This window comes from Medicago truncatula, chromosome 7 (genome assembly GCF_003473485.1).
Source record: "Medicago truncatula cultivar Jemalong A17 chromosome 7, MtrunA17r5.0-ANR, whole genome shotgun sequence".
NCBI classification, from domain to species: Eukaryota; Viridiplantae; Streptophyta; class Magnoliopsida; order Fabales; family Fabaceae; genus Medicago; species Medicago truncatula.
The window spans coordinates 54,225,104-54,250,283 of record NC_053048.1 but is presented as its reverse complement, the minus strand read 5'-3'; the positions used below and the strand labels follow the sequence as shown (position 1 = coordinate 54,250,283).

General features: G+C 33.2%; 2 protein-coding genes across 2 annotated transcripts; both read left to right on the top strand.

Moving 5' to 3' along the window:
* The first annotated feature begins 277 nt into the window (after positions 1–277).
* LOC11433323 (WD repeat-containing protein 48) lies at positions 278–11,225 on the top strand. The gene is made up of 19 exons (XM_024770496.2): positions 278–434; positions 1,217–1,323; positions 2,202–2,360; positions 2,795–2,860; positions 2,953–3,042; positions 3,208–3,513; positions 3,687–3,784; positions 5,049–5,084; positions 5,160–5,280; positions 5,416–5,652; positions 6,364–6,459; positions 6,557–6,622; positions 6,774–6,812; positions 6,941–7,075; positions 7,862–8,220; positions 8,871–8,964; positions 9,285–9,485; positions 10,149–10,271; positions 10,768–11,225. The coding sequence occupies exons 2-18, from the start codon at positions 1,225–1,227 to the stop codon at positions 10,245–10,247; spliced, it is 2,301 nt and encodes a 766-aa protein (XP_024626264.1). The 5' UTR covers positions 278–434; positions 1,217–1,224; the 3' UTR covers positions 10,248–10,271; positions 10,768–11,225.
* A 3,257-nt stretch (positions 11,226–14,482) lies between these two features.
* LOC11429794 (acyltransferase-like protein At1g54570, chloroplastic) lies at positions 14,483–20,905 on the top strand. The gene is made up of 13 exons (XM_003626323.4): positions 14,483–15,179; positions 15,787–15,838; positions 16,179–16,234; positions 16,608–16,766; positions 16,877–16,981; positions 17,332–17,438; positions 17,698–17,819; positions 17,962–18,070; positions 18,496–18,629; positions 19,243–19,612; positions 19,932–20,045; positions 20,302–20,387; positions 20,472–20,905. The coding sequence occupies exons 1-13, from the start codon at positions 14,750–14,752 to the stop codon at positions 20,773–20,775; spliced, it is 2,148 nt and encodes a 715-aa protein (XP_003626371.2). The 5' UTR covers positions 14,483–14,749; the 3' UTR covers positions 20,776–20,905.
* Positions 20,906–25,180: the final 4,275 nt, after the last annotated feature.

Here is a 25,180-nt window from a genome sequence, read left to right as displayed (position 1 = left end):
TTTTAAATTGTTCTATCAAACATCGATCAAATTATTTATTTAACTACATTCATACGAAATAGACTTCTTTTAAAGAGGCTTACGAACCATATCAATATTTTAGAACGCAAGTCTCAAATCTATAAGATAGGTTATGACAAATGATAAATAAATCAACAAAACTTTACGAAATCTATCTAACTCGATCCCATCTATTTTCACTAAAGTTAAAAATATACCTGTAACAAAAAAAACAAAAAAAAAAAAGTAAAAAAAGCACAAGTCGGGTCAAAGGATCTACCGGAATAAATTTTGACGCCCACATTTACAGTCACTTTGTTCGACATCCACCTCCTCCCCCCCCCCTCTCTCTCTCTCTGAAGTTGAAACTTTGAGCTTTGTAAGAAACCTAACACAAAACCAAACAAAGTGCTTCAAATTCATCGCTGATCACGGTTAGTTTCTATCCTTTTTCTTCCACTGTTCCATCCTTTCCTTCTTCTACTTGATTTCCTTTCTTTCGATTTTTTCACTGCTTTCGATTCTTCACAAAAATTATTGCATCTCGTTATAACTTCGTTTTACCTCAGAACCGTTGCAAATCGCATAATCTTATGATCAAACCAGTTAATTTGCGTGAAGAATTATGTTTTCTGGATTATTTTTTTTAGGGAAATTTTTTGGTGTATTCAATAGCTTCATCGAGCTAAGTTTGCTATGTATTGTAGGTTTATGTTCCATGATTGATTAAGTAACTTTGAATTTTGGCTTGGTTTTCATTGAGTTATCTTCGTGAATTTTATATGATAGTGTTGAAATGCTGAGTTAGTTGATCACGAACTTGAGAAGACCAAAGTTAATCTCATATCATACCAGAAAATTTGATAATATTTAATGTATATGGTTATGCCTTGCACATTTATGTATAACTGTGCCCTTCAGAGAGTTCTATTGAACCGTGTACTTTGTTGGTGCCTGGTTTCGAACCAAGTACCACAAGGTTGAAGAGTAATCTTTCAACCAAACGGTCTATTGGAATCCGGCTATTGAACTGTGCACTTACTTTCTTTTAAGTAGTTGGTCTTATTTCGTAAATTACATCGCCTGAAGTTTTATTTTCCAAATGATTTTTTTATACAGTTGAAAATGTTCTGAAGTGGAATTCCTTATTTGGGATTATTTTCTTTAATTTATTCGTGGGAATATTATTTATCTATGTAATTTATGACTTTTATAGTTTCCGCAATGCACCGCGTGGCTAGTACGGGCAACGCAAACAATTCAACTCGCCCTCGAAAGGAAAAAAGATTAACATATGTGTTGAACGACTCTGATGACACAAAGGTGATATCATTATTACTTATTTATTTTATTTGTTCTCGGAAAACAGTCAAGTTCATTATTGCTTCTTGTAGTTGCATCTTTATCCCCACTAAATTTGTCTTTATACATTCTTCTACAACTGTTAGCTAGTTGAGATTGATTCGGCAACAATGTTGTCAAATATCGGCCATGGTGGATATCAATGGCGGGTATAGGGCTATCGCCCATGGTCAATTTCAGCCAATATGGTGGGATTTCCCGCCATAATCGGTTGGTATGATACGGGATTTTGGCTCTCTGGGATGGTCCGCCATACACCATCCACAACACTCGGCAGTTCATAATGAACTCTTGCAAATTTAACTTGGTTGGTTGAAAATATAACTTACAATTTTAGAGTGAATCCCCAATTTTCCCTCTATTTTTTTGAAGCTAAAGTTTAGTCCTCGAAAGGTTATTGACATCTAGTTAGTTCTCAAATTGTAGTATTTGAATGGAAAATATTTGATCCTAGTAAACTGTATCTAGACTTTTTTTAAGAGTAAAAACTGAACATTTAAAAATCAAATTGACGTAATAATTTTTTGAGGATTATATTGAATTTCTAAAAAAAACTACAAGGTCCAAAATGGAGGTTTTCTCTAAATTTTAATATTACCTACTGCATTCATTTGCAAGTGTAGTTTAAGGCAAGGACACACAAATTAAAAAATGCAATTAATGTATTTGTATTGAAATGGTTGGTTAACTTGTATTTTAACACGCGCGCACACAAGAAGAAATTTTGGTTTAACAGTACTTTTTATCTCTTGACAATTCTATAATGTCTTTTAAGTCAATTTTGATAGTTTTCTTAGTTTCTCAGTCTACTGTCTTTGAAAATTGGTTGTTTTGTACAGCATTGTGCAGGCATAAATTGTCTAGCCCTACTTACATCTACAATATCTGATGGGTCAGATTATCTATTTACTGGAAGCCGTGATGGCAGGCTAAAACGATGGGCGCTAGCTGAGGATGCGGCAACATGCTCTGCTACCTTTGAATCTCACGTGGACTGGGTAATCCTTTTATTTCTTCTCCTTTTCTTCCCTTCCATTTGTTTGGTGAATTTCATTTTAGTTCTTTGCTACAATTACTTGAAACTACATCTGCATTTGCAATGACCCTGTCGCACCACCTGCAGTTTTTGGCCTTCTCATACTTGGGGTATTTTAGTGACCATTGACTTAGATTGTTAATAATGCATTTTTTAAATATCTCTAATTTTTTAAATTGACTCAGTTTTCGGCCTTTTTAAATATCAACTTCTAATCTATTTTTGACTATCACATTTTTTTACTAGCATTTGATTTGGATGTGTTACTGTAATAGGACATGGAAATATTGATTCCTTCATTCCCGCTAAGCATGAAATGAAACTAATGCAACTTATAACTGGTGCACAACAGTATAAGTTACTGCTGAATATATAAATGTTTTTCTATTCTTGCAGGTTAATGATGCTGTTCTTGTCGGTGACAACACACTTGTTTCTTGTTCTTCAGATACAACCCTTAAGGTTTGTTGATTGCCGAATGTTACTTGTTCCGACAATACTATAATTATGAACTCCTTTTGTTTTTTAACTGGGTTGCTGTATTTTTGTGCTAGACATGGAATGCTTTGTCCGCTGGAACTTGTGTTAGGACACACCGCCAACATACTGATTATGTTACTTGCCTCGCAGCAGCTGGAAAAAATGTAATTCACTTCAAACTCCTAAGTTTCTTATTTAGTGCATAAAAAAGGTTGATGTTCTTGTTTTACTGTGTTCCACATTGAATCTAATAGATACTTTGGTTCAATTAATAGTTTGTATCATTGTCAAATCTATTCTGTGATTCTTTAATAGTGTCTGCATTTTAGAGCAATATTGTTGCCTCTGGTGGCCTTGGTGGGGAGGTTTTTGTGTGGGATATTGAAGCTGCGCTGGCTCCAGTCTCTAAGTGCAATGATGCAATGGTTGATGAATCTTCAAATGGCATCAATGGTTCTGCCAACTTACTACCTTCGACAAACTTGCGTACTATCAGCTCAAGCCACAGTATATCCTTGCACACTGCTCAAACTCAAGGGTACATTCCAATTGCTGCCAAAGGCCATAAGGAGTCTGTTTATGCATTGGCCATGGATGAAGGTGGATCGATTCTTGTCTCTGGTGGCACAGAAAAGGTACAATATGGCATACACTCTGACTTGTTGAGGCTTTTTACGTTAATGTTACATGAACTTTTGTTTGAAGTGCAGTTTCTTAATTTTCCACTAGCTAGATTATGGGATATTATCTTACTTAAAAACATGCTTTATGAGTTCTTTTATTTATTTATTTATTTGGGGTGCTATAGGTTGTACGTGTTTGGGACACAAGATCAGGATCAAAGATTCTAAAGCTTAAAGGGCACACAGATAACATCAGGGCTCTACTTCTGGATTCCACTGGAAGGTTTGTAGAATGAATATTTAAGTTTATTTACAAATATTTAGTTGAAATTTATATTTTGAAGTCCGTAACATGCTGTTCCTTCAATTTATGTGTACTTTCTTTAATATAAAAAAATTTCCTCATTTTTTTTAATTCTTCTAGTTTGGCATTTCTTGCCTTCCTACAACCTATAGATAGATAACAATACACATGACAAACTTGTAATACTTTTCTTAGAATTTGGGCTAGGCCTAACTCAAAGAAAGTTAGCTCAAGAGGTTAGGTTGCCCAAGCCTTTTAAAAAGACTATTTTGGCGATATCTCTAGTTGGTGTGGTATTCTACACTCACTTTCCCAGGAATGAACATCTTGAGCATGAAAAAATGTGGGTAACCCCTATGTTGTGAATAGCGGCGCAATAGCACGCGATCACGGAGCAAAATCAAGGTCTTCTGTGATGTGAAAGGCCGGTGCAGGGTATTTTTTACGTGCGGCAATTGTAGACTGGAAGTGACCCATCACGACCACCTCAAGGTCTTCCTTCCTCCCGGATTCACTCTATCAAGTTTTTATTGACTGCTCTTCGTTACAGGGCTAGCTTGTGTTTCCTGGTCAGAAACGTGAAGGACGTAGGGATGAGAGAATAAGGACACACAAATGAGAAGAAGGGGAAAGATGAAAATGTGGCTGCTGTGCTGTATTCAACAGACACACACACACACACACACACACACACAAAGTATTAGTTATTAATTATTTAATATCATTTAATAAATATAAAAAAATGATTAGTATAGCGGTCATCCCGCTTCAAGTTATACTGCTATTCGTGGTTTTGAAATTTGAACTGCTGTCTGTGATTAACATGGTGACCCAATAACAATACCTCTCAGGCCTATGACTGAAAATCTAGAGAATGGACAAGTACAAGTAAGGTCGTACAATAACATATTTAGGATAAGTTCTGATACCCTCTTAGAATTTGGGCTAGATTATCTGACTCAACCCCCAAAGCTAGCTCAAGAGGTGAGGATTGCTAAAGCCTTTTAAAAACTGCGTTGGCCATATGTCTAGTCAATGTGGGATCCCAAGAACTTTCATTAGCTATGTCACAGTGGAATGCTAATTTGATAGTCAGTACAATGAAAGAAATGTTATTGGGTTTTCTTTGCTATTCTATGCTGCCGTGCCTTTTTCATTGAATAAATTTGTTATTTTGACTTTAAGTCGTATGTTTTTCCCCAAACAAGTCAGCTGTAATACTTATAGCATTTTATTTTTGCAGGTATTGTTTATCAGGATCATCAGATTCTATGATAAGGTAATGTATGCATACGGTGTTGTAAGAATTTCTATTTGTTTTGTTCTGAGGTTGACTAATAATCTTTCCTCGTAGGCTTTGGGATATAGGTCAGCAGAGATGTGTTCATTCTTATGCTGTTCATACAGATTCTGTTTGGGCACTTGCCAGCACCCCAACATTTAGTCATGTTTATAGTGGTGGCAGAGACTTTTCAGTGAGTGTGACTTCCATGCAAATAACATCAGTTTTTTTATTTATGAATATGACCTGAACTTATTTAACATCTCCTTGTTTTGTTTGATAACTTGTGAGCTCGTCTTTCTAATGCCAAATTCTTTTATGCCGTAAGTTATACTTGACAGACTTGCAAACAAGAGAGAGTAGTTTGCTTTGCACCGGCGAACACCCTATTCGTCAATTAGCTTTGCACAATGATAGTATATGGGTTGCATCAACAGATTCTTCAGTTCATAGATGGCCTGCTGAAGGATGCGACCCTCAAAAGATTTTCCAAAGAGGCAATTCTTTTTTAGCTGGAAACTTGTCCTTTTCAAGAGCAAGGGTGTCCCTAGAAGGATCTACTCCTGTATGTTGCATTTATTTCTGAAAAATCATCATATTAATTTTCTGTTATTTTATCTTCGAAGTGTTGTGTTACTGTGGGAATTTACTATACCATTAAATACATTTTTTAGAAATATTTTTTAGAAAAATAATTAATAACATGTAATACAGTATACTAAATAAATACTCCTTAACCAGTTCTCTTAAGGCTTTGTTTGGGAGTTAAGAAGGCAAGGGAGGGAAGTTTCTCGCTTTTTTTGAGAGAAAATTTTAACAGAGGGGGAAGAGAATGCTTTTGATAATATTTTTTTGTGTTTTGAGAATATTAAAAAATGAGGAAAAACTATTTGGAGAATTTGTCAAAACCCACTCCCAATACCCTTTTTTTATTTTTAAGTTTCTCTACTCCATATAGGAGTTTTAGTTTTATGGAGAAAAATAAACCCCCGGCAAAGTGAGGGGCTATTATCGTTTTCACTTATGTTTCTCCTTCCTGACTCCAAGCCCTCCTTTCCCTTTCTCTCCTAACTCCCAAACAGATCTAAGTAACTTTATTGATTTTATTGATGAAGCATGTTCATCTATATATCCCACATTATTGCTTACTATTTGTAGATATGCCTGGGGCTGTCCTCTAAACAGTTATTGTTGAAAATCAATTTTCTTTTGGTTTTTTCTGTTCTTGGGAATTAATAATTGTCTAATTTGTTTTTAAATTATGAATTTTTAATAGGTTCCTATATATAAAGAACCCACCTTAACTATCAGGGGCACCCCGGGAATAGTGCAACATGAGGTTTTAAATAATAAGAGGCATGTGCTGACAAAGGTGATCACATTGTTCTTTTTTCATGTTACTATGTCATACATTCTAATATTGTCATTCATTCTGTTGTAAATATAATAACCTTGAGCACTTGGTGTAGGATACATCTGATTCAGTGAAGCTTTGGGAGATTACCAAAGGTGTTGTGGTTGAAGATTATGGAAAGGTGACTACCGGTTGATTTTTATTTGCCAACTTTCATTGCATATTTGCTGGGGAAGGAACTTGCCTTTATTGAATGATGTTTGCGAATTTCAATTATAGCCAGCTAATTTATTGGTTCGTAATAGCTCATATTTTACTTGTGGACTATTTAGGTTTCATTTAAGGAGAAAAAGGAAGAGCTATTTGAGATGGTACACTTGATGATTTACAGCATGCTTTTTATATTGAATCGTACTTTTTATTTGTTATGAAAAATATCATAATTGTAACTGTTTGTTAGCTCTGGCTGGTGTTTATTTTTCTTTCTTTGCTTCTTCAGGTAAGTGTTCCTGGATGGTTCACAGTGGATACCAGGCTCGGAACTTTGTCAGTCCATTTGGACACTCAACATTGCTTTAATGCAGAGATGTATTCAGCTGATCTTAACATTGTTGGCAAGCCTGAAGACGACAAGGTACTGACTCCTTTGTCGTAAGCAACTTACCTGCCCTTATCATGAATTTCTTATTATATTGATTTTGCTCATAGTTTTTTGTATTCTGTAAGAATCCAAATCGACTTCATGCAATTGTTTGCTTGTTATTGTCAACTAAAATAATCAATCTCAAGTTTATACAATTGGTGACACCAATTGTCTCCTCATATGTGGGATCCATCCAGGGGCAGATCCAGGAAAAAATACATCAATAAATAAATGATAAAATAATGATATATTATTTACACTACTGTGTTTGTCTGTCTGCTTTTCTCGGTGCAAATAATAGAAGTTACACAATTTTATGTGGTTATTTTTCATCTATTTGATTGAGTCTGTAATTTGACAAAATTGTAAATAAAATAGTTTAAATAAAAGATTGAAGAAAAAGGCTTACATTAAAACTTGATTACTCCTTTAAATAAAAATAAGAGACTTGCATAACGCACCATTTTTAAATAAAAAGTTTGATTTTAAAAAGAGGAAACTATTTTCATGAGCCGGATATAATAGGGATCAAAAAAATTATCTTTGCTATCGTAGTCCATATACTTGCTCAATCTGAAATGATTCCTATCATGGTACTGTTATTATGGGCCTGGTGGTATTCAAATGTCACATTTCTGTTGAACTGACATTGGCTGAGTTATTCTACATCGTTTTGTTTCAATTTATTCAAGAAATATGGGATTAAATGACATTTATGTAAATGTTTTCAGTAGTTTATGATCAACAATCCAAATCAATGCCTGTTACTCTGCACAGGTTAATTTGGGTCGAGAAACCCTAAAAGGACTCTTGACTCATTGGTTGAGAAAACGAAAGCAAAGAATGGGGTCTCCAGCTCCAGCTAATGGGGAATTATCTGGAAAGGATGTTGCTTCTAGAAGTCTTATCCATTCAAGAGCTGAGGTTGATGTGAGTTCTGAAAATGATGCTACGGTTTATCCTCCGTTTGAATTCTCAGTTGTTTCCCCTCCATCGATTGTTACCGAGGGCACTCATGGAGGTCCGTGGAGGAAAAAAATTACTGATTTAGATGGAACGGAAGACGAAAAAGACTTTCCCTGGTGGTGTCTAGACTGTGTTTTGAATAATCGGTTAACTCCTCGAGAAAATACGAAGTAATTTTTTACCTTCCTCTTCATTTTTTTCTTCCCTAAATGTTGCATTAAGACATGGTTGTAGTTAAAAGAAAGGTACCTTGTTCATGAAAGTTTGCATATCTTGTTACTGTAGCTAACTTCCTAATGCTACGATGATGATACATTTATCATCATCAGCAGCATCATATACATGTGTATGTGTGTTTGTATGTCTGAAAATCATATCTTAGGCAAGGTATGTTTTGATGATTTAAAATTAGTGCTGCCCTTCTTAATGAGAATGTGACTCTAGAATGTTAAATGGAAGTACTTTGTTGCTCTTGCATTTTTTGAAAAAGAAATGATGGTGCATGACACGTCGTTTATACCTGACATCGTTTGCGAATGGCTTGAGGAGTCTTTGGAATCCATCTTTTGCCAATGGTATTTGTTGCTTGGTCTATGTCTATGTGTTGATTAGTACATTATCTTTGAACAGTCTTATGTACTTTTAATGGTTTTGGCATGAAAAGATTGAATTTGTTTACTTACTTTTGTAGATTTAGACAACAAATGGAACATTGCTTATGAATTCATTGTCCGAGTCTGATGGATATTCTTTTTAGTATGATTATCATTGATCATAGGATTCTCTTTGATATAGTTTCTTTTGTTATAACCTTTAACAGATGCAGTTTCTATTTGCAACCATGCGAAGGCTCTTCAGTCCAGATCTTGACACAAGGGAAGCTAAGTGCTCCGCGTATATTGAGAATTCACAAAGTAAGATTTCATATTTATATTGATTAAAAATTGGGAACTATATTTTGTTAAAAATCTTTGCATTTGTTGTTGACTTTGGTCATGGATATCAAAAGGATTATTTTTTTCTTTCATTAAAGTCTTCAGTTTTTGTATTTTGTGGACTTTGGAAGCGTATTTCTCCCACATGACTATGCATTTTTGACTGATTAACTTGGCTTTCCCCTTCTTTTTGATGGTTTAGGTTATTAATTATGTGGTAGAAAAGTTGGTGCTCGATAATAAACCTTTGGATAACTTGCATGCTGATGGTAATTTTGCCCTTTTTTTTGTTGGTTTAGGTTATTAATTATGTGGTAGAAAAGTTGGTGCTCGATAATAAACCTTTGGATAATTTACACGCTGATGGTAATTTTGCCCCTGGCGTTGCTGGGTCACAGTCACTACTTCCAGTAGTCGGGGATGGATCTTTCCGATCTGGATCTGGATTGAAGCCTTGGCAAAAGCTTAGACCTTCAATTGAAATATTGTGCTGCAATCAGGCAAGTTATATGTTCTCTTGAACAAAGTATGGATGACATACATGTAAAACAGTTCTCTAGATGCTGAGGTTGATCAAGTTCGTGCTTTATTTTTCTACACTTGACCTACTTTTGAATTCATGCATATGCTTTCTAGAATCTTTCCAATTTATGCATATGCCATTTTGTTGCTTGGTGTAAGTTCTCAAATACATCATACATCTTCAGAGTTGTACTTCATTTTGCATTGTAGCTTGATTTACGAAGCTACCATTTTGACTGACTTATAGAATCACGATGCAGGATGTATTGATAAAATCTTGGGTGGGTAGCTTTTAATATGGTTTAAGTATTCTTGATTTGATTATCCCTAAAATTAGCTCAAAATACCATTTACTCTTGATTTCAAATGATTGGTTGAAAAACTTGGCTTCAATTCAAGCAACAATAAAGCTTCATGATTGGTTGAATGATGACAGCACTTTTTTCAAACAAAAGAAACATATTGTTTGACCCTAGTTAACTGGAAGTTGTTTGATTTAATTTACATTTGTCTCTCTCTCTCTCTCTCTCTCTCTCTCTCTCTCTGTTTTTTTTTATAGAATTTACATTAGTCTTTGCTTTAATACGATACTTTCTCATCTTGAAGTAATGTAAATTTAGCTGACTGTTGTTTATGTCCAGGTGTTATCTCCTGATATGAGCTTAGCCACAGTGCGAGCTTATATATGGAAGAAAGGAGATGACCTAATCCTAAATTACAGAGTGGTTCAAAGCAGGTGACCTCAAATCGGATATGCATCAAAGGTACCAAATCTTGAGCTTTGCTTGGCTTTTATCAGCTACAATGTGATATTAATGATTTAATGGCTTTGTTCCTGTATTTTTTTTATTCTGTAAGAAAGAATAATTTATTGCCATCTAGAAAGGGGAAGTTTTTATTTTTTTTATTTTTTTTTATATTTATTTATTTTATGGATAGCATTTTTTTATTGATGCAAATCTTACAAAAGTAATCTTAGTTGATGAAACCTAATTTTGTTAATAATTTTTTCTCAATCAAATAGGAGGAAATCACCTGTGTCATTATTGGTGTAGCTAATAATTTCTAAATGTCTGGAACTGTTGTGTAACCATTTTATTTCCTTTCTTACGCCATACATTAAGTTTTATCTATAAGAAAAACCAAAGAAGGTAAATTTTTTGTTTAATTGACTCTTCTTGCTGAATTTACCATTCTATTTGGGTTTAAGTATATACTTGATTTTTGTTATTCAGACTTTATTATGGTTAAATCTCGCAGGTTTTCTTGTGATTGTCTAAAAATACCTTTGAGCACTGGTTCATCATTGGTTGCCTGCATTGATCGATGGCTTGTTAGAATGTTGTAAATTCTGAACTCGTTTGTCACCAAGTTTAGTAGCATTCTCTTGAGTCTTGACCTGCTTGGATAGTTTTTCTGTAGTAGAGAGAGTTGTTACTATAAATTTTGAATTATATCTAGCTGAAGTGAATACTTTTGGTGAACATGATGGAGTCATAAGTGGTCTGCATCTGACACAAGGGTTATTAATCGGTTCCATTGAGAATTACTGGGGATTATGCTGGCATATTGGGGTGTTTCTCAGGAATCAGGCGATTAATTTAAGATGATAAAGGAAATATTGTAAATTTGAACTGTGCATCAAATAATCTAGCCATAGAAATTATGTTCTACAGGTTTTTGCTAATTGTTAATTGCTAGTAAAATTATTCTCGAAAGTTCAAATAAACTATTTCGATATCTAGTACTAGTTCTCATATTTGATCCTGCATTTCTTCTCCCTTTCCCCTATATATAAAATGAAATTGGTGAGGGTTGAAACGCGTGGCCAAAGTTAAGCTTCAATTGAATGTGTGGGGAAAAATACCTTCTTTCTCAATCGAAAATAGTAAGCACGGCACTTGTTTATGTGGCCCAAACATAACCATGATAAATGCCGAAAAGCAAAAATGCTCCCATGAACCAAAAATATTGGAAAATTCTACTAGGTGTTTTTGTTGCACCTGATGTGTAAACAGCAACCGCAACTTCGAATAACACCGCAACTTCAAATAACATCGAATCAGATTCTGCAAAACAAACTAGAAAGTAAATCTGCAAAATTGAATACGTTAGTATTAACCTGAGGCGTCACGAAGACTGTCCTTAGAATTTATCCGCCTCAATGTGCGCAAACTTCCCAGGATACAGCAGGTCCTTCTCCTAGTGATGGAGGTAACAGAACAGCAAGAATTATAAGTTATCCGCCTCAATGTGCGCAAACTCTCCAGGGTACAACAGGTCCTTCTCCTAGTGATGGAGGTAACAGAACAGCAAGAACTATAAGTTTATCAGGTAGATGTTTATTCAGGAATTAGAAAATTGGAGGAGAAGAAAACAAATTTTCTTTTTTCTTATGAGGTAGTCAGCAAAGTAGAAAACAAATTGCTTTTTTTTTCATACCGATAGAATTAGGGGTGTTCGCGGTGCGGTTTGGTTCGGTTTCAAGCATAACAATCATCCAAACCGCGAGAGAAAAAAGCATGCGGTTTGGTTTGGTTCGGTTGATTTTTAAAAAGTCATCCAAACCAAACCAAACCAAATCAATGCGGTTTGAATTGGTTCAGTTGATGCGGTTAATCGCGAGATAAATAAAAAAATTACATTAACTCTAATATTGCCAACTAGTACCAAGCAATTTTAATTATTCAAAAAAAGAACTTGAAGTTCCAAAATAGCATTACAATACCAATAAAAGTTATTTATCTAAAATAACATTACAGTACCAAAATAATATTTAAGAACAAAAAAAAAACAACTTGGGCTTGGGCTTGGGTTCACTTTGGTATTGGGCTAGTACAGTACTTACTTAGTTTAATAACATTGAGTATTTTTGCGGTTTGGTTTGGTTTGGTTCGGTTGCTGAGATGCAAACCGCAAACCGAACCGAACCGCGCGGTTCAGTCTAAAAGTCATCTGAACCAAGTGCGGTTTTTTGCGGTTTCGGTTTGGATTGGTTCGGTTTGCGGTTTTTCTATTGGGTTGGTTCGGTTTTGAACACCCCTAGATAGAATAATAGAAGTGAGGAAAACGTGAATCTGTATATGCCAATACTGTTGCTAATAAATAGCCAATTTGTTACACATTAACCACACTATTTAAAAGTAATGGAAATGAATATAAAAGGGAATAACACGTTGGAAATTAACTTTCATTGACCTAGTAAAACATAATTAAAACATAATTAATTTTTTGGTCATATAGTATGAAATAAAACATGAAAATTATAGCTTTTGAAATATAATAAATAGTATAAAAATATAACAGTTTTGACAGCATTGTTTAAGATAAGTACTCCAGATTTGAAATATTATTATGTTGAAAAATGTGTAATCAACTTTTTAAAACTTCAAAAATTGCATAAAATGCAAAAATCTATTTTAAAATTGATTTTTTTGGGCTAGGTCAAACCGGACTTTAAAAAACCTAAACCTGCTTTAAAATTTATAGGTCTGAGTTTAACCTTACTCGTCAGAGCCTCATTTTTAAGGTCTGATGAAGCCGAAAGGCTGTTTTAAGCTTATTTTACACCAAGGCATAGCAACACCTATGAGCACACTACTAAACAAACCGAAACTTATGAATGTCTAAAGCACAAAAATATATCTGCAACTAAATAACAAAATCTTACGAAGGTCTAATCACACTAATATATCTGCTACTAAATAACCAAATAACAGGACGGCTCAAGTTTATGAAAAAAACTTTAACAATATCAATAATATTATATATAAAAAGCTTAATAGACCAGCCTGACGGGTTTAATATGCTTTTTTTGTAAGTCTCAACTTGACATATTTAATTAAGAGTATTACTTTTCCCATCCTATAGGATTCTAGCGCGCCCTACGTTTTTTCCAAAAATGCCCTTGAGGTTTCCGGATTTCATAATCCGGAATCATGTTTACTATTTCGGATTTTATAATCCGGACAATTCTTATGTATAATCAGCCATCAGAATCTCTCACATTTCAGCAGTTTTGAGTTTTGCTTTTAAAAATCACAAAAAAACTAAGTAAAAAAATGCTAAAAACCTGTCAAATAAAATCATAAAAATACCACCAAAAAATTCTAAAAATCAAATAAAACTAGTGCAAATTTTTTCAGATTTTTATGAGAATATGAATAATTAAAAATAATGAAAAATGGGTCTAAACAATGGAATTTTGGATTTTGAGGGGCGGAGTCCCTTAAGAAGTCCCTTCTATGGGAGTCATGGTCCTTGAATTTTTTCTGATTTTTTGGGGAAGTTTAAGAGCAATCCAATCAAGTAGCCCGAAAACCCGATTTTTGACTAAGAACGATGACCCAAAACAAAAGGATAAGAGTTAGGAAGATTAATATTGTCCCTAAAACGGCTATACATGTTACAAATATGTTTAGGATTTGTGCTGATACAGTTCGGATTATATAATCCGAACTATTTTACCTTAAAAAAGGGTGTTTAGGGGGTTTCCGGATTATGTAATCCGGAAACATCATGTAACGCGCCCTATTTTTTGAAGTTTTCGGATTACAAAATCTGGAAAAATCCGTAACTCCATTTTTCACCCTATAACAAAAGAAAACACCATTCCGGATTATGAAATCCGGAAACCTCAAGGGCATTTTTGAAAAAAACACAGGACGCGCGAGAATCCTATAGGTGGGAAAAGTAATACTCCTTAATTAAATAGACTTTATAAAAAGCTTAAGTCTGACCCTTTTATTAAACAAGCTGGGCCGAACTAGACTTTAAATATGCTAGGTCGTAGGCCCCTATCGGATGACATGACTTGTACCCACCGCTACATTAACATAAAGCATGCTTAAAGACCGATAAAGAATTACACGGTAAGTGTTAGCCATTTGTTACTATTTTTTAATGGTAAAAAAAAGTGATTGGTTGATGAAGGAGGATAATTGTCTGATTTTAATGCACGTCAATTATTGTGTGTTCTGTGAACAAACACACCACGGTTTTCTAATTGTATTTGTTGCCTTCATTTTCGCTCATATCGCTCCTTTTATGTTCTGTTTTAGTACATAGTTTCACTTCACGCTGAACGAACACCAACCACGTGATTCTGATTCTGACATTTACCCAAGTACATGATAAACAAACAAGTACAGTGTGTGTGTTACACTAAATTCAATAGTACCATATTCTTATTATTAGTATTATAAGAAGAAACAAAGTAGCCAACTTTTTTCACTTGTCGTTCATGGCTTCAACAATGATGGGTTTTGGTGTTTCATCCATTTCCACCATAACATATTCTCAAAGAAGATATCTTCAACCTCGTAAATTTCAAGTTCATCAATCACGTAGCTTAGATATATTGTCATCTGAATCTGATCCATTAAACGGAACTTCTTCTTCTTCTTCTGTTGTTGTTGAAACAAACCAAAACAAGGTTCCTCTTTTATTGCGTTCTACTAATAATGTTGTTGAAGAAGAGAAGAAGAGTAAGAATGAAGAACAGGTTGGGTTGGCACCACTTTGGGATGATGGGTATGGGAATCGCACTGTTGAAGATTACTTTGCTGCATCCAAAGAGATTTGCAAGTTTGATGGTGGCCCACCACGTTGGTTTTGCCCAATCGAATGTGCTTCTCCTTTCCAAGGTTCTCCCACCCTTATGTTTCTACCTGGTAAGTAACAACTTTACTCTTTAATCTCAGTTTTTATTTTACATCAATTGTATAACTTTTTAATAATTGATTGTTGTTTTTAATAAAAAAATTGCTACTTTTAATTCCTTTAACATGTGTATTTTGTAGCTGTATTTGAAAATAACTAGCGCTACTTCGTCCGTCAATATAAGAGCTTGTTGACTAAATTACAAAAAATTAATTAAGAAAGTTTGTAGTAGTAGTACTAGTATCAAATGTTTTGACAACTGATAGTTTAATCTTCACAAGAGATAATTGATTTATGTTTCTATCATTATATGTATAAAAGGGTGTAAGAAGTTCAAAATAGTACTAAGTTTGTATTGAAATTGTGTATTTTATATTAAATATATAATCTTTTAATAAATAATTTTTATTTTCAATAAAAAATTGCTACTTTGAGTTTATTTAACACGTGCAACATTTTACATGTTAACAAACCTTAATTAAAATATTATAGTAAAGAAATAAAGTAGTTGAAAATTGGGAAGGTGTAGGAGAAGGAAATATCCCTAATAATAATTTTATTATATTTGCATTTGAAGAATGAGTTAAACATGTGCAAGTTTGCGTTTAATTATTGCAGGGATGGATGGCACTGGATCGGGTCTCTCTTTGCACCATCAAGCTCTTGCCAAGTATTTTTTGTTGCATTTTGAATAGATAATGGAAAAAAATCGAAATAGAAAAAAAATCAATTTATTGTTATTATTATGGCCAAATGTATGCCATTCAAAAAAATAAATATGGATAAATGTATCTTAGGGTCTTTTAAGTTTAATGTTTGCACTGAATTAATCTTTTTTGTTTGAAATTGATCCTTTTATGTCAGTAAGAATAAACAAGTTTATTATGCTGCTCATACATGTGTGTACTGATTCCAAGCAGAGAAGTTTATTGTGCTGGTCAGAAAATTTATTCTATGTAGTTTGTTATTTTTTCTTCCTCTAATTATCACATTTACTTTTTGCACAACAGGTTTTTTGAAGTTCGTTGCTTGCATATTCCTGTTCATGATCGAACACCATTTGAAGGTCTTTGCTTTTTAATGTATGCTTTTGTCAACTTTCTGAAGTTTATTGTTGTCTCGTTGTTGTTGATGATGCATTTAAATATCAGAACATTTAGTGTTTTTTTTTTAATGACAAATGTCAGTAAGAACATTTGTTGTGTGTTTAGATTAGTTTATGTTGTGTGGAAAGTAGGTTACAATCAGAATATGCAAGTTTATTTATCGGTAAAAATGTTTTTCCCCCCAAAACTTAAGCAAATTTGAACATGCAATTGATTGTAGAATGTTATAACTATGAATGAATTTCAATGTGAAAGCCATGATTATTGTGTGCTACTAATACTATTATCTATTGAACTGAAAGCTTTTCCTTTTTGTTTATTGATTTTATGAAGGACTGGTGAAACTTGTTGAAGAAGCTGTTAAACAAGAGCAAGCTCTATCCCCAAAGAAGCCAATTTATATCGTCGGCGATTCCTTAGGTGGATGCCTTGCACTTGCTGTTGCCGCTCGTAATCCAACGGTTGATCTAGTACTTATTTTAGTCAATCCTGGTGAGTCTATCAGTGTTGTATTCCTTTCTGTCAAATTTGTTCGCATTTTATTGGGTAATGATTTGTCAATGCCGTAGCATGATAATAATTCTGTTACCTTTCAACCACAGCTACATCCTTTGGTAGATCTCAGTTGCAACCTTTGTTACCTCTGTTGGAGGCTTTGCCTGAAGAACTACATGTAACTGTTCCATTTCTTCTTAGTTTCATTATGGGTAAATCATCTAATTACTCAAGTCTTTCAACTTCTCCATTTACATTTTCATGGTGATATAATTCTCTTGCAAATGTTATGATATATACCTCTTATTCTTGATTTTCTGCTAAGGCTTCTTTTCTGATCTGCAAAAAAAAAAATGAAAGCTTTCATGCATATTGAGATATTTTGCAAAATTTTGTAATATTTTAAGTGAAACTTAATTGAATTTTTTTATTTCATCCTATTTTAACAAACATTATCAAATAAAAATCTTTCTTAAACCAAACTGACCTCATTTTTCATTAATAAAGCTTTTGTTTTTCTTTATAAGTCATTCATTTATATTATACAATTTCATATCATCAGGTGATCCAGTGAAGATGGCATTAGTCAATGTCGAAAATAGGCTCCCTCCTACAAAGATAATTGAACAACTGTCAAACAACCTTACTTCATTGCTGCCATGTCTACCAGTAAGAATTGATATTATGCTGTAATTAATTTACCTCCTAAACTTTGGTAAAACACACTTACAAAATTATAATGGTACCTTGTTGGTGACCCTCTTAACTGTTTTTAAGCATCCCTTATTTTGTAGTAGTTTTTAGTAGCATCCTTCTTTTTCATCTATCATTTTCCTTTGGTCTATTTTCTAGACAAATTCTTACAAGTTCATACAATATAGCATTATATTGAGCTGCAATCAAATTTTACTCTGTGATCTATTGTCAGGAGCTGGCTAATATTATACCAAAAGACACTCTTCTTTGGAAGATTAAACTTCTCAAATCAGCTGCTGCATATACGAATTCGCGTCTACATGCTGTCAAAGCTGAAGTGCTTGTGCTTGCTAGGTCAGTATCTCTCTAGATTTGATGTTTCATACTAATATCGTGTATTTTTGTGACTCTCGTGTTCTTATACACGCATTGAGACATTACTTTTAAGTTGGTTTTCTCATATTGGGTGTTAAGATTGACAAAGTTTCCTTTCTAGTGGCAATGATAACATGCTTCCCAGTGTAAATGAAGCTCAAAGACTTGCGGGCTCATTGAAGAACTGCAAAATCCGTATCTTTAAGGACAATGGGCATACCCTTCTTTTGGTATGTGTAATGGATAGATATACTTACACCTATCATCGACATTAATTTAAATAAACGCGAGACCTAATATCATTTGTGATTTCGATCATTCATTTAAAATTGAACCAACAGTGTTTTGATTGATTAGTCTCCTTTAAAGTGGCGAACAATCTTTTCAATTTCTGTTGGAACAGGCACTGACTTATTTAGTGTTTACTCCTCAAGCATGATTGTCTTCGGTAGGATTTTGGATATGTTTTTTTTAATCTATTTTAAGCTGTTATTTCCTACGTAACACCGTTTAACATTGCAGTATGGTATGAACTGGCTAGCCTTTTCTTATTACACGGTTTTAACAATACTAGTTACCGATTTACAGCCTATGTAATCTTCTGTGATAACATCTGCATCTTAGTTGATTAATTGTGCTCTGCATGGTAGTGCAGGAAGATTGCATTGGTCTTCTAACAATCATCAAGGGGACTTGCATGTACCGTCGTTCAAGGAGGTATGATTTAGTCATGGACTTCCTTCCCCCCAGTATGACAGAATTCAGATATGCAATGGATCGACTAGTTGGGTAATTTGATTTTCCAATATTATGCTTGCCACATATTGTTTTTATTTGAAATCTATTAGCTAAGTTCATTGTTGCATAGACAGATAAATAAACAGAAGAGACCTCTACAGTTAACATCGATCTGGAAACAAGACCAGATAATTGTTACACCAGTTGTCACACCTCTTCTTAATTATAAACTTCGAAGTTGACATCATTTAGACTTTCATGCTATATTTTCATCATCTTTCTTGTTCAAATTGTTTTCAATCTATTAGACTTTCATTAAGTTAGTTGAATAGTTTGTTTCCATAGTTCTGTTTTACTTTTCGTTAGTTAATTACAGGCTGGTGTCTTTGTATCTATTCGGTTTTGTATCATTCAAATTTCTATATATAGTTCTTGATCATTCAATCAATTTAATGAATATTCAATATTTATTGAACTGATTGAATGATATAGAGGCTCTAAGGATACAAAACTGAAAGGCTACTAGTATGTAACTAACGAATGGAAGGTAAAACAACTCTCTAACTATATAAAATCAAATGGAAATTTTTTTTTTGAGGGAAAAATCAAATGGAAATAATCAGTTTAAATTGATAATATGTTACTGATGTGACGTGAATGACAGATTATTTCGTTCTGTTACCGGATCTGTGATGTTCTCTACATTGGAGGATGGAAAGATAGTAAAAGATCTGTCTGGTGTTCCAGATGAAGGTCCTGTCTTATTCGTCGGTTATCACATGTTGATGGGATTAGAACTTATCTCACTTATAGATCAATTTCTAAGTCAGAAGGGTATTGCTCTTCGTGGGATAGCCCATCCTGATCTGTTTACAGGAAAATTAGATAGTTATTCGTCTGAGTTTTCCATGATTGATTGGGTGAAGGTATTTGGCGGGGTGCCTGTTTCAGCAAGCAATCTTTTTAAATTACTTTCAACAAAATCTCACGTTCTCCTATATCCTGGTGGTGCACGTGAGGCTCTCCATTTTAAGGTGCATCATCTTTCTCTGTGTTATCGTATTTTTTATCCACGGTTATTTTATGTCCTTACATTTTCTATGTAATATTAATTAAAAAAATTAGTTCATGTCCTTCTCTATACTTTATAGAGTGTTGGTTAGTTTTGTGGATAATATTTCAATCTAAATTTTACTAAGTTTTTGTACGTAATAATCAAAATTAGTTCATTTCCTTCTCTCTGTACTATTTTTTGTTTCTGTTTATTTTTCCTATATGCCAAACTTAGAGATCAACACGAACTGTTATTTGATGATGGTTCTACTGATGTGCTCCTATAAATTATAATGTCAGGGTGAAGAATACAAATTGTTTTGGCCGGATCATCCAGAATTTGTGAGAATGGCAGCACGATTTGGTGCCACGATTGTTCCATTTGGAGCTGTAGGCGAAGATGATATAGCTGAAGTAAGTTTCTTCTTTTCTCTCAAGATCTTAACTTATTTTTTTAACTATGATAATTTAGACTTTTCATTCTGCTTGAGTCAAATTTAATATACCGATCATAGATGCATACGTTGAATGTTTTGGTTATTATGCTTCAAAGAATCTAATGTTAACATAATTTCATAGTTTTCATATAAAAATAATCAAGCCTTGTTGTGGAGAGGAATGAACATTTGGTATGTATATCTAATTGGTCATTTCTTATTGAATTTTACAGATGATGCTTGACTACAACGACTTAATGAAGATTCCGGTTGTCAGCGATTACCTCAGAGATGTTAATCGAGACTCGGTTAAGATTAGGTAATTACTCTTCATCTCAATTTATGAGATATGATTTTATTCAGTAAGTCAAAGAATGAGTAAGATATATTTTTCAACCTTCAGAGATGAGAAAAGTGGAGAGGTTGCAAACCAAAATCTGTCATTTCCAGTGGTTCTACCAAAAATGCCGGGTCGATTTTACTATCTATTTGGTAAGCCTATAAGAATGAAAGGCATGGAGGATATACTAAAAGACAAAGAAAATGCAAATCAGTTGTACCTGCAGATTAAGTCTGAAGTTGAGAAAAACATAGATTACTTGATCAAGAAGAGGGAGGAGGATCCTTATAGGAATTTAATTGATAGGAAAATGTATCAGGCGTTATATCCTTCTGAAAATGATCAAACCCCTACATTTAATCCCTGAAAATTTGTTGATAGAAATACATTATATTATTGATTTTTATGTAATCATAATTATTTGGAAGCTGATTAATATATGTGGGTGGTCATCATCATTGTAATAAGAAAAATGGTGCTTTCCTTCATTTAATAAAGACAATACTTGTTATAGATCAAGTGAACTCGGTCTCCGTGAGCTTAACTCGGTTAATAAATACAATACATAATATATAATATATGCAAGGTCTGAAGTTCGAAGCCCGAACACAAAAAAAAAATCAACTGACTCAAACACACAACCCGCCCCACCAAGAGGCGGGTTGACCTCTCTAACAATTTTTTTTTCTTTTCAAAATTGTTTCATTGTTACAAATGTTATTAAAAAAATATACATAGTTATAAAAGTCATTTTTATTTTCTCTTAGCCAATTTATCTCCATTCTAATCCCATCTAAAGAGAAAAATAACTTTCTATTAAAGAATTGTCCAACTGTTTCGTGTTTTTTTTTTTGGTGAAGGTCATAAAAAAACAAAAAACAAAAGCTAACTAAAAATCGAAAGTATCAAAGTTGAGCAACGAGAGCAGCTCATCAGGAGGTGTCACCCAAATTGTTACTCCAAGAGTAGAGTTCCTCCCCAATCTAGCCAAAAAGTCTGCACATACATTGCCTTCACGGAGCACATGTTTGAACACCAAACCTGGGAGATGATCCAACAAACTTGTTATTTTAGCTAGTAAAGAAGCGTAAGCATGGAATGAGTGAGATTGTCTGTCCATAAGTAAGTTTATGATCTCAGTGGAGTCTGTCTCACACTCAACATGCAACACCGAATTGTTTATCAACAAGACCAAACTGTTATAAATTCCAAACAACTCAGCAATAAGCGCATCACCACAACCATCATTAGATGAGAATCCTGTCACCCAATTTCCTATAGCGTCTCGAATCAATCCTCCTGTTTCGTGTTTAAAGAATTGTCCAATTACATTTAGTGAACAAAATTGAAAATTGGGTTGCTTATTAGTTATTAGGATATTAGCAATTAAATAAATATTTTTTAATGAGTTTGCGGTTCCGTCGCACCTCACCACATCCTGCTTTTTAATGAGTTAAACCTAATGGGATAAGAAAATAGACTCAAAATCTCAACTTAACCCATTTAAAATAACATGTTAAACGAGTCAATTCAATGGATCAACCCGTTTTACCACTCCTATTGATAATGATATGCACGACTAATAAATATTTTGTATATTATTGGAAAACCGTGTGACAATAAGGTTAGCTCAAATAGAAAAAGAATAATATCCCTGTGAGCATAGCTCAGTTGACAGGGATATTGTATAATATATGTAGGGATCGGGGTTCAAATCCCAAACACCCCACTTCTCCACAATTAATTGTGTGAGTTCTAGCCACTAGGCTACTTGACAAAAAAAAAATATATATTCTTTTTAAAAATGGATCCCTTTCCTCTCTCTTTATATATCCAAATTTAGAGAAGAGAATATTCTAAAAAAAAATTTAGAGAAGAGAATCAGTGTGATGATGATTTGGCAAAGTTAGGCTTATCTTTTAAATGATTTCTCTTTATGGAATTCTATCACATTGGAGAGGATTTGTTTCATTCTCCATATTTTATCTTGGTGTAGCAGTACCTTATCTCCTCAGTCCTCACCTTTTTGTTTTAAAAAAAAAGTTAGACAATCTATAAATTACACTAAGTTTCTTTAAAAAAAAATAAAAAAATAACACTAAGTTTTTTTTTTTTTTGAGGTAAAATTACACTAAGAAAAGTTACACTAAGTTATGATAACGTGTATTTAAGAAAATAACATACAAATTGATAAAAGAAAAAATATACTATAATAATATACGGTAAAACTTCAAATGAATTCTTAGTTTCAAAATTTTCATGACGTCCTTATATATTTTTTTATAAACTTGAATAAGTCATAACTTACTTTTTACTTTTGGTAAATCATATGAATTTATTGAAAATTTTAGAATAAATAAAGATACATTTTCAATTGTAATATTAATCAAATAAATCTCTATTTATTTGAATATTTCAAAAAAAAGTTTGTCTCAAATTATATGTCGTTTTACAATACTAATGAAGCATTAATATTACTTTTTTTTTTTTTAAAAGAAAAGCATTATATTACTTTTCATATTATATTGGCCAAATACCTCCATGAATCCTTTAAGTTTCATGTATGTTTTAGATAGATCTTTTAAGTTTCTAAGGTTTTAGATAGGTCCTTTAAGTTTCGAGTTTATTTCGGATAGATCCTTCAAGTTTCTAAGGTTTTAGATAGGTCCTTTAAGTTTCAAATTTGTTTCATATAGGTCCTTTCCATCAACCTCCGTTAAGCCAAAGTTGATATATCCATTAAGCCAAAGTTGATCTGGTTGGCGAAAAAATTGATGTCAAGTGTCATAGAGAACCACCTCACTCATTTAACCCTTTCTTCCTTTGTGCAATAATCGAGGTTGTTTCTCAAAAGTGTTTTTGTTCACACCTTAATTTATTGTAATTAATTCTAAAGAGAGGCGAGATTTTTTTTTGTGTTTAAGCAAAGCAAATTTTCCCTCTTCTTCCTCCTCAGAAAAACCGTGTTTCCATTTTGGTGTTTATAATAGCTTCGATCTTAATACTTTAGTCATATCAGTATAACACTTTTTTTAAAAAGTAGTGATATTTGAACAACCATTTTAGATAACTTTTGGTACAACTTCTTTTTTCTCACTTTTCATTGGTCAAAAACAATGGAGAGAGAAAAAGGAAGAGAGAGAATAAAAACATAATGTAAGTACGAGAAAGAAAGTTGTCAAGAAGTTGTCACAAAGTGGATGTACAATATCCTTGATAGGTTAAATATTCTTCATTAACAATTAACATGAAAAATTGAATGAGGAATGAATCAGTATATAGTTGAATTTCAACATTGCAACTTAGCATGGATTCTTCTCTCAATCACGTGAATTTGACAGATTGAGATAAACAATTACATGAATTTTGCACAAGGCCTAACGAAGGCAAATACATGATTTTGACATATCTCAATTACATCGGCAAAGTTTATTAAGTATTTTTGGGAGAGTTGCAAAGTTTGCAAGAATTTGCAGTGACACGTTTTTTAGAATTTTTTATATTTTTATTTTTTGAAAACAAAGTTGTGCATTTGTGAACCTATTGGGAAAAAGGGAAACTGCTTTGACAAAGGAAAATGTATGGGGAATGTAGAATATAATGCTAATGATGATACTGCATATTATTGACAAAGGATCAGTGGGAAAGCAAAAGGACGTGAACCAAATAAAAATTGCTTGGAAGATGTAAATAATTGGGTGTGCATTAATTAATCTCTTTAGGAGATTGTTTAGATTAATTAAAAGGTGAAAATAACGGCTATACCCATAAAATAATGGATTTAGTGAAAAATTAGAAGGGTAATTATGAGAGAGAATGGTAGTAATCAGTTTTCTAATGATAGTAGTAGAAGTAGTAGATGAAAAGAGTTTAGTCTAGTTATTAGTGGATTTTAAGTGATTTATAGGAATATATGTAACCGTAATTATTAATGAAAAAATACAATAAAGTATTGAATTGAGGTTCAGGATTTATGTACTATTTGTTGATTTTACTCTTTAATTATTTTATTATTTGATTTTTTAGATTATTCTTGTGTTAGAAATGCATTTTTTAAAGTGCTCAATTAGAAGAAAAAAAATTAAATATCTGGGCCATTGTTAATTTTAAGCTGAGCCACTGACTGACACGATTTAGTGATGAAGAAAATTTAACTTATATGGGACATTGTTAATTTTATTCTGAGACACTGACTAGCACGATTGAGCGATGAAAAAAATTTAAATATTTGGACCATTGTTAATTTTAATCTGAGACACTAACTAACACGATTGAGTGATAAAAAATACTTAAATATTTGGGACATTGTTCATTTTAATCTAAGACACTCACTAACACGATTGAGCGATGAAGATATTTAAATATCTGGGACATTGTTAATTTTATTTGGAGTCACTGACTGACACGATTGAGCGATGAAGAATATTTAACCTATCTGGGCCATTGTTAATTTTATTTGGAGCAACTGACTGACACGATTGAGAGATGAAGAATATTTAACCTATATGAAACATTGTTAATTTTATTCTGAGACACTGACTGACACAATTGAGCGATGAAGAATATTTAACCTATCAAGGACATTGTTAATTTTATTTTGAGACACTGACTGACACGATTGAGCGATGAAGAATATTTAACCTATCTGAGACATTGTTAAATAGTCCCAGAGGTAAGTCGATCAGACGAACTATCCCCAATGAGACTAGTCAACTTAGGAACTACACTTCACTGATGACTGAAACGTGGCTAGAATCTGAACGACAACAAAT

What these genes read in the sequence shown, in the direction of transcription:
- LOC11433323 (XM_024770496.2), top strand. Translation starts at nt 1,225, where the DNA reads ATGCACCGCGTGGCTAGTACGGGCAACGCAAACAATTCAACTCGCCCT. An exon ending in TGGTTGAAGATTATGGAAAG is followed by an intron (nt 6,623 to 6,773) that starts GTGACTACCGGT and finishes TGGACTATTTAG; the next exon opens with GTTTCATTTAAGGAGAAAAA. An exon ending in GTATATTGAGAATTCACAAA is followed by an intron (nt 8,965 to 9,284) that starts GTAAGATTTCAT and finishes TTGTTGGTTTAG; the next exon opens with GTTATTAATTATGTGGTAGA.
- LOC11429794 (XM_003626323.4), top strand. Translation starts at nt 14,750, where the DNA reads ATGGCTTCAACAATGATGGGTTTTGGTGTTTCATCCATTTCCACCATA. An exon ending in CACCCTTATGTTTCTACCTG is followed by an intron (nt 15,180 to 15,786) that starts GTAAGTAACAAC and finishes TAATTATTGCAG; the next exon opens with GGATGGATGGCACTGGATCG. An exon ending in CATTGCTGCCATGTCTACCA is followed by an intron (nt 17,439 to 17,697) that starts GTAAGAATTGAT and finishes ATCTATTGTCAG; the next exon opens with GAGCTGGCTAATATTATACC.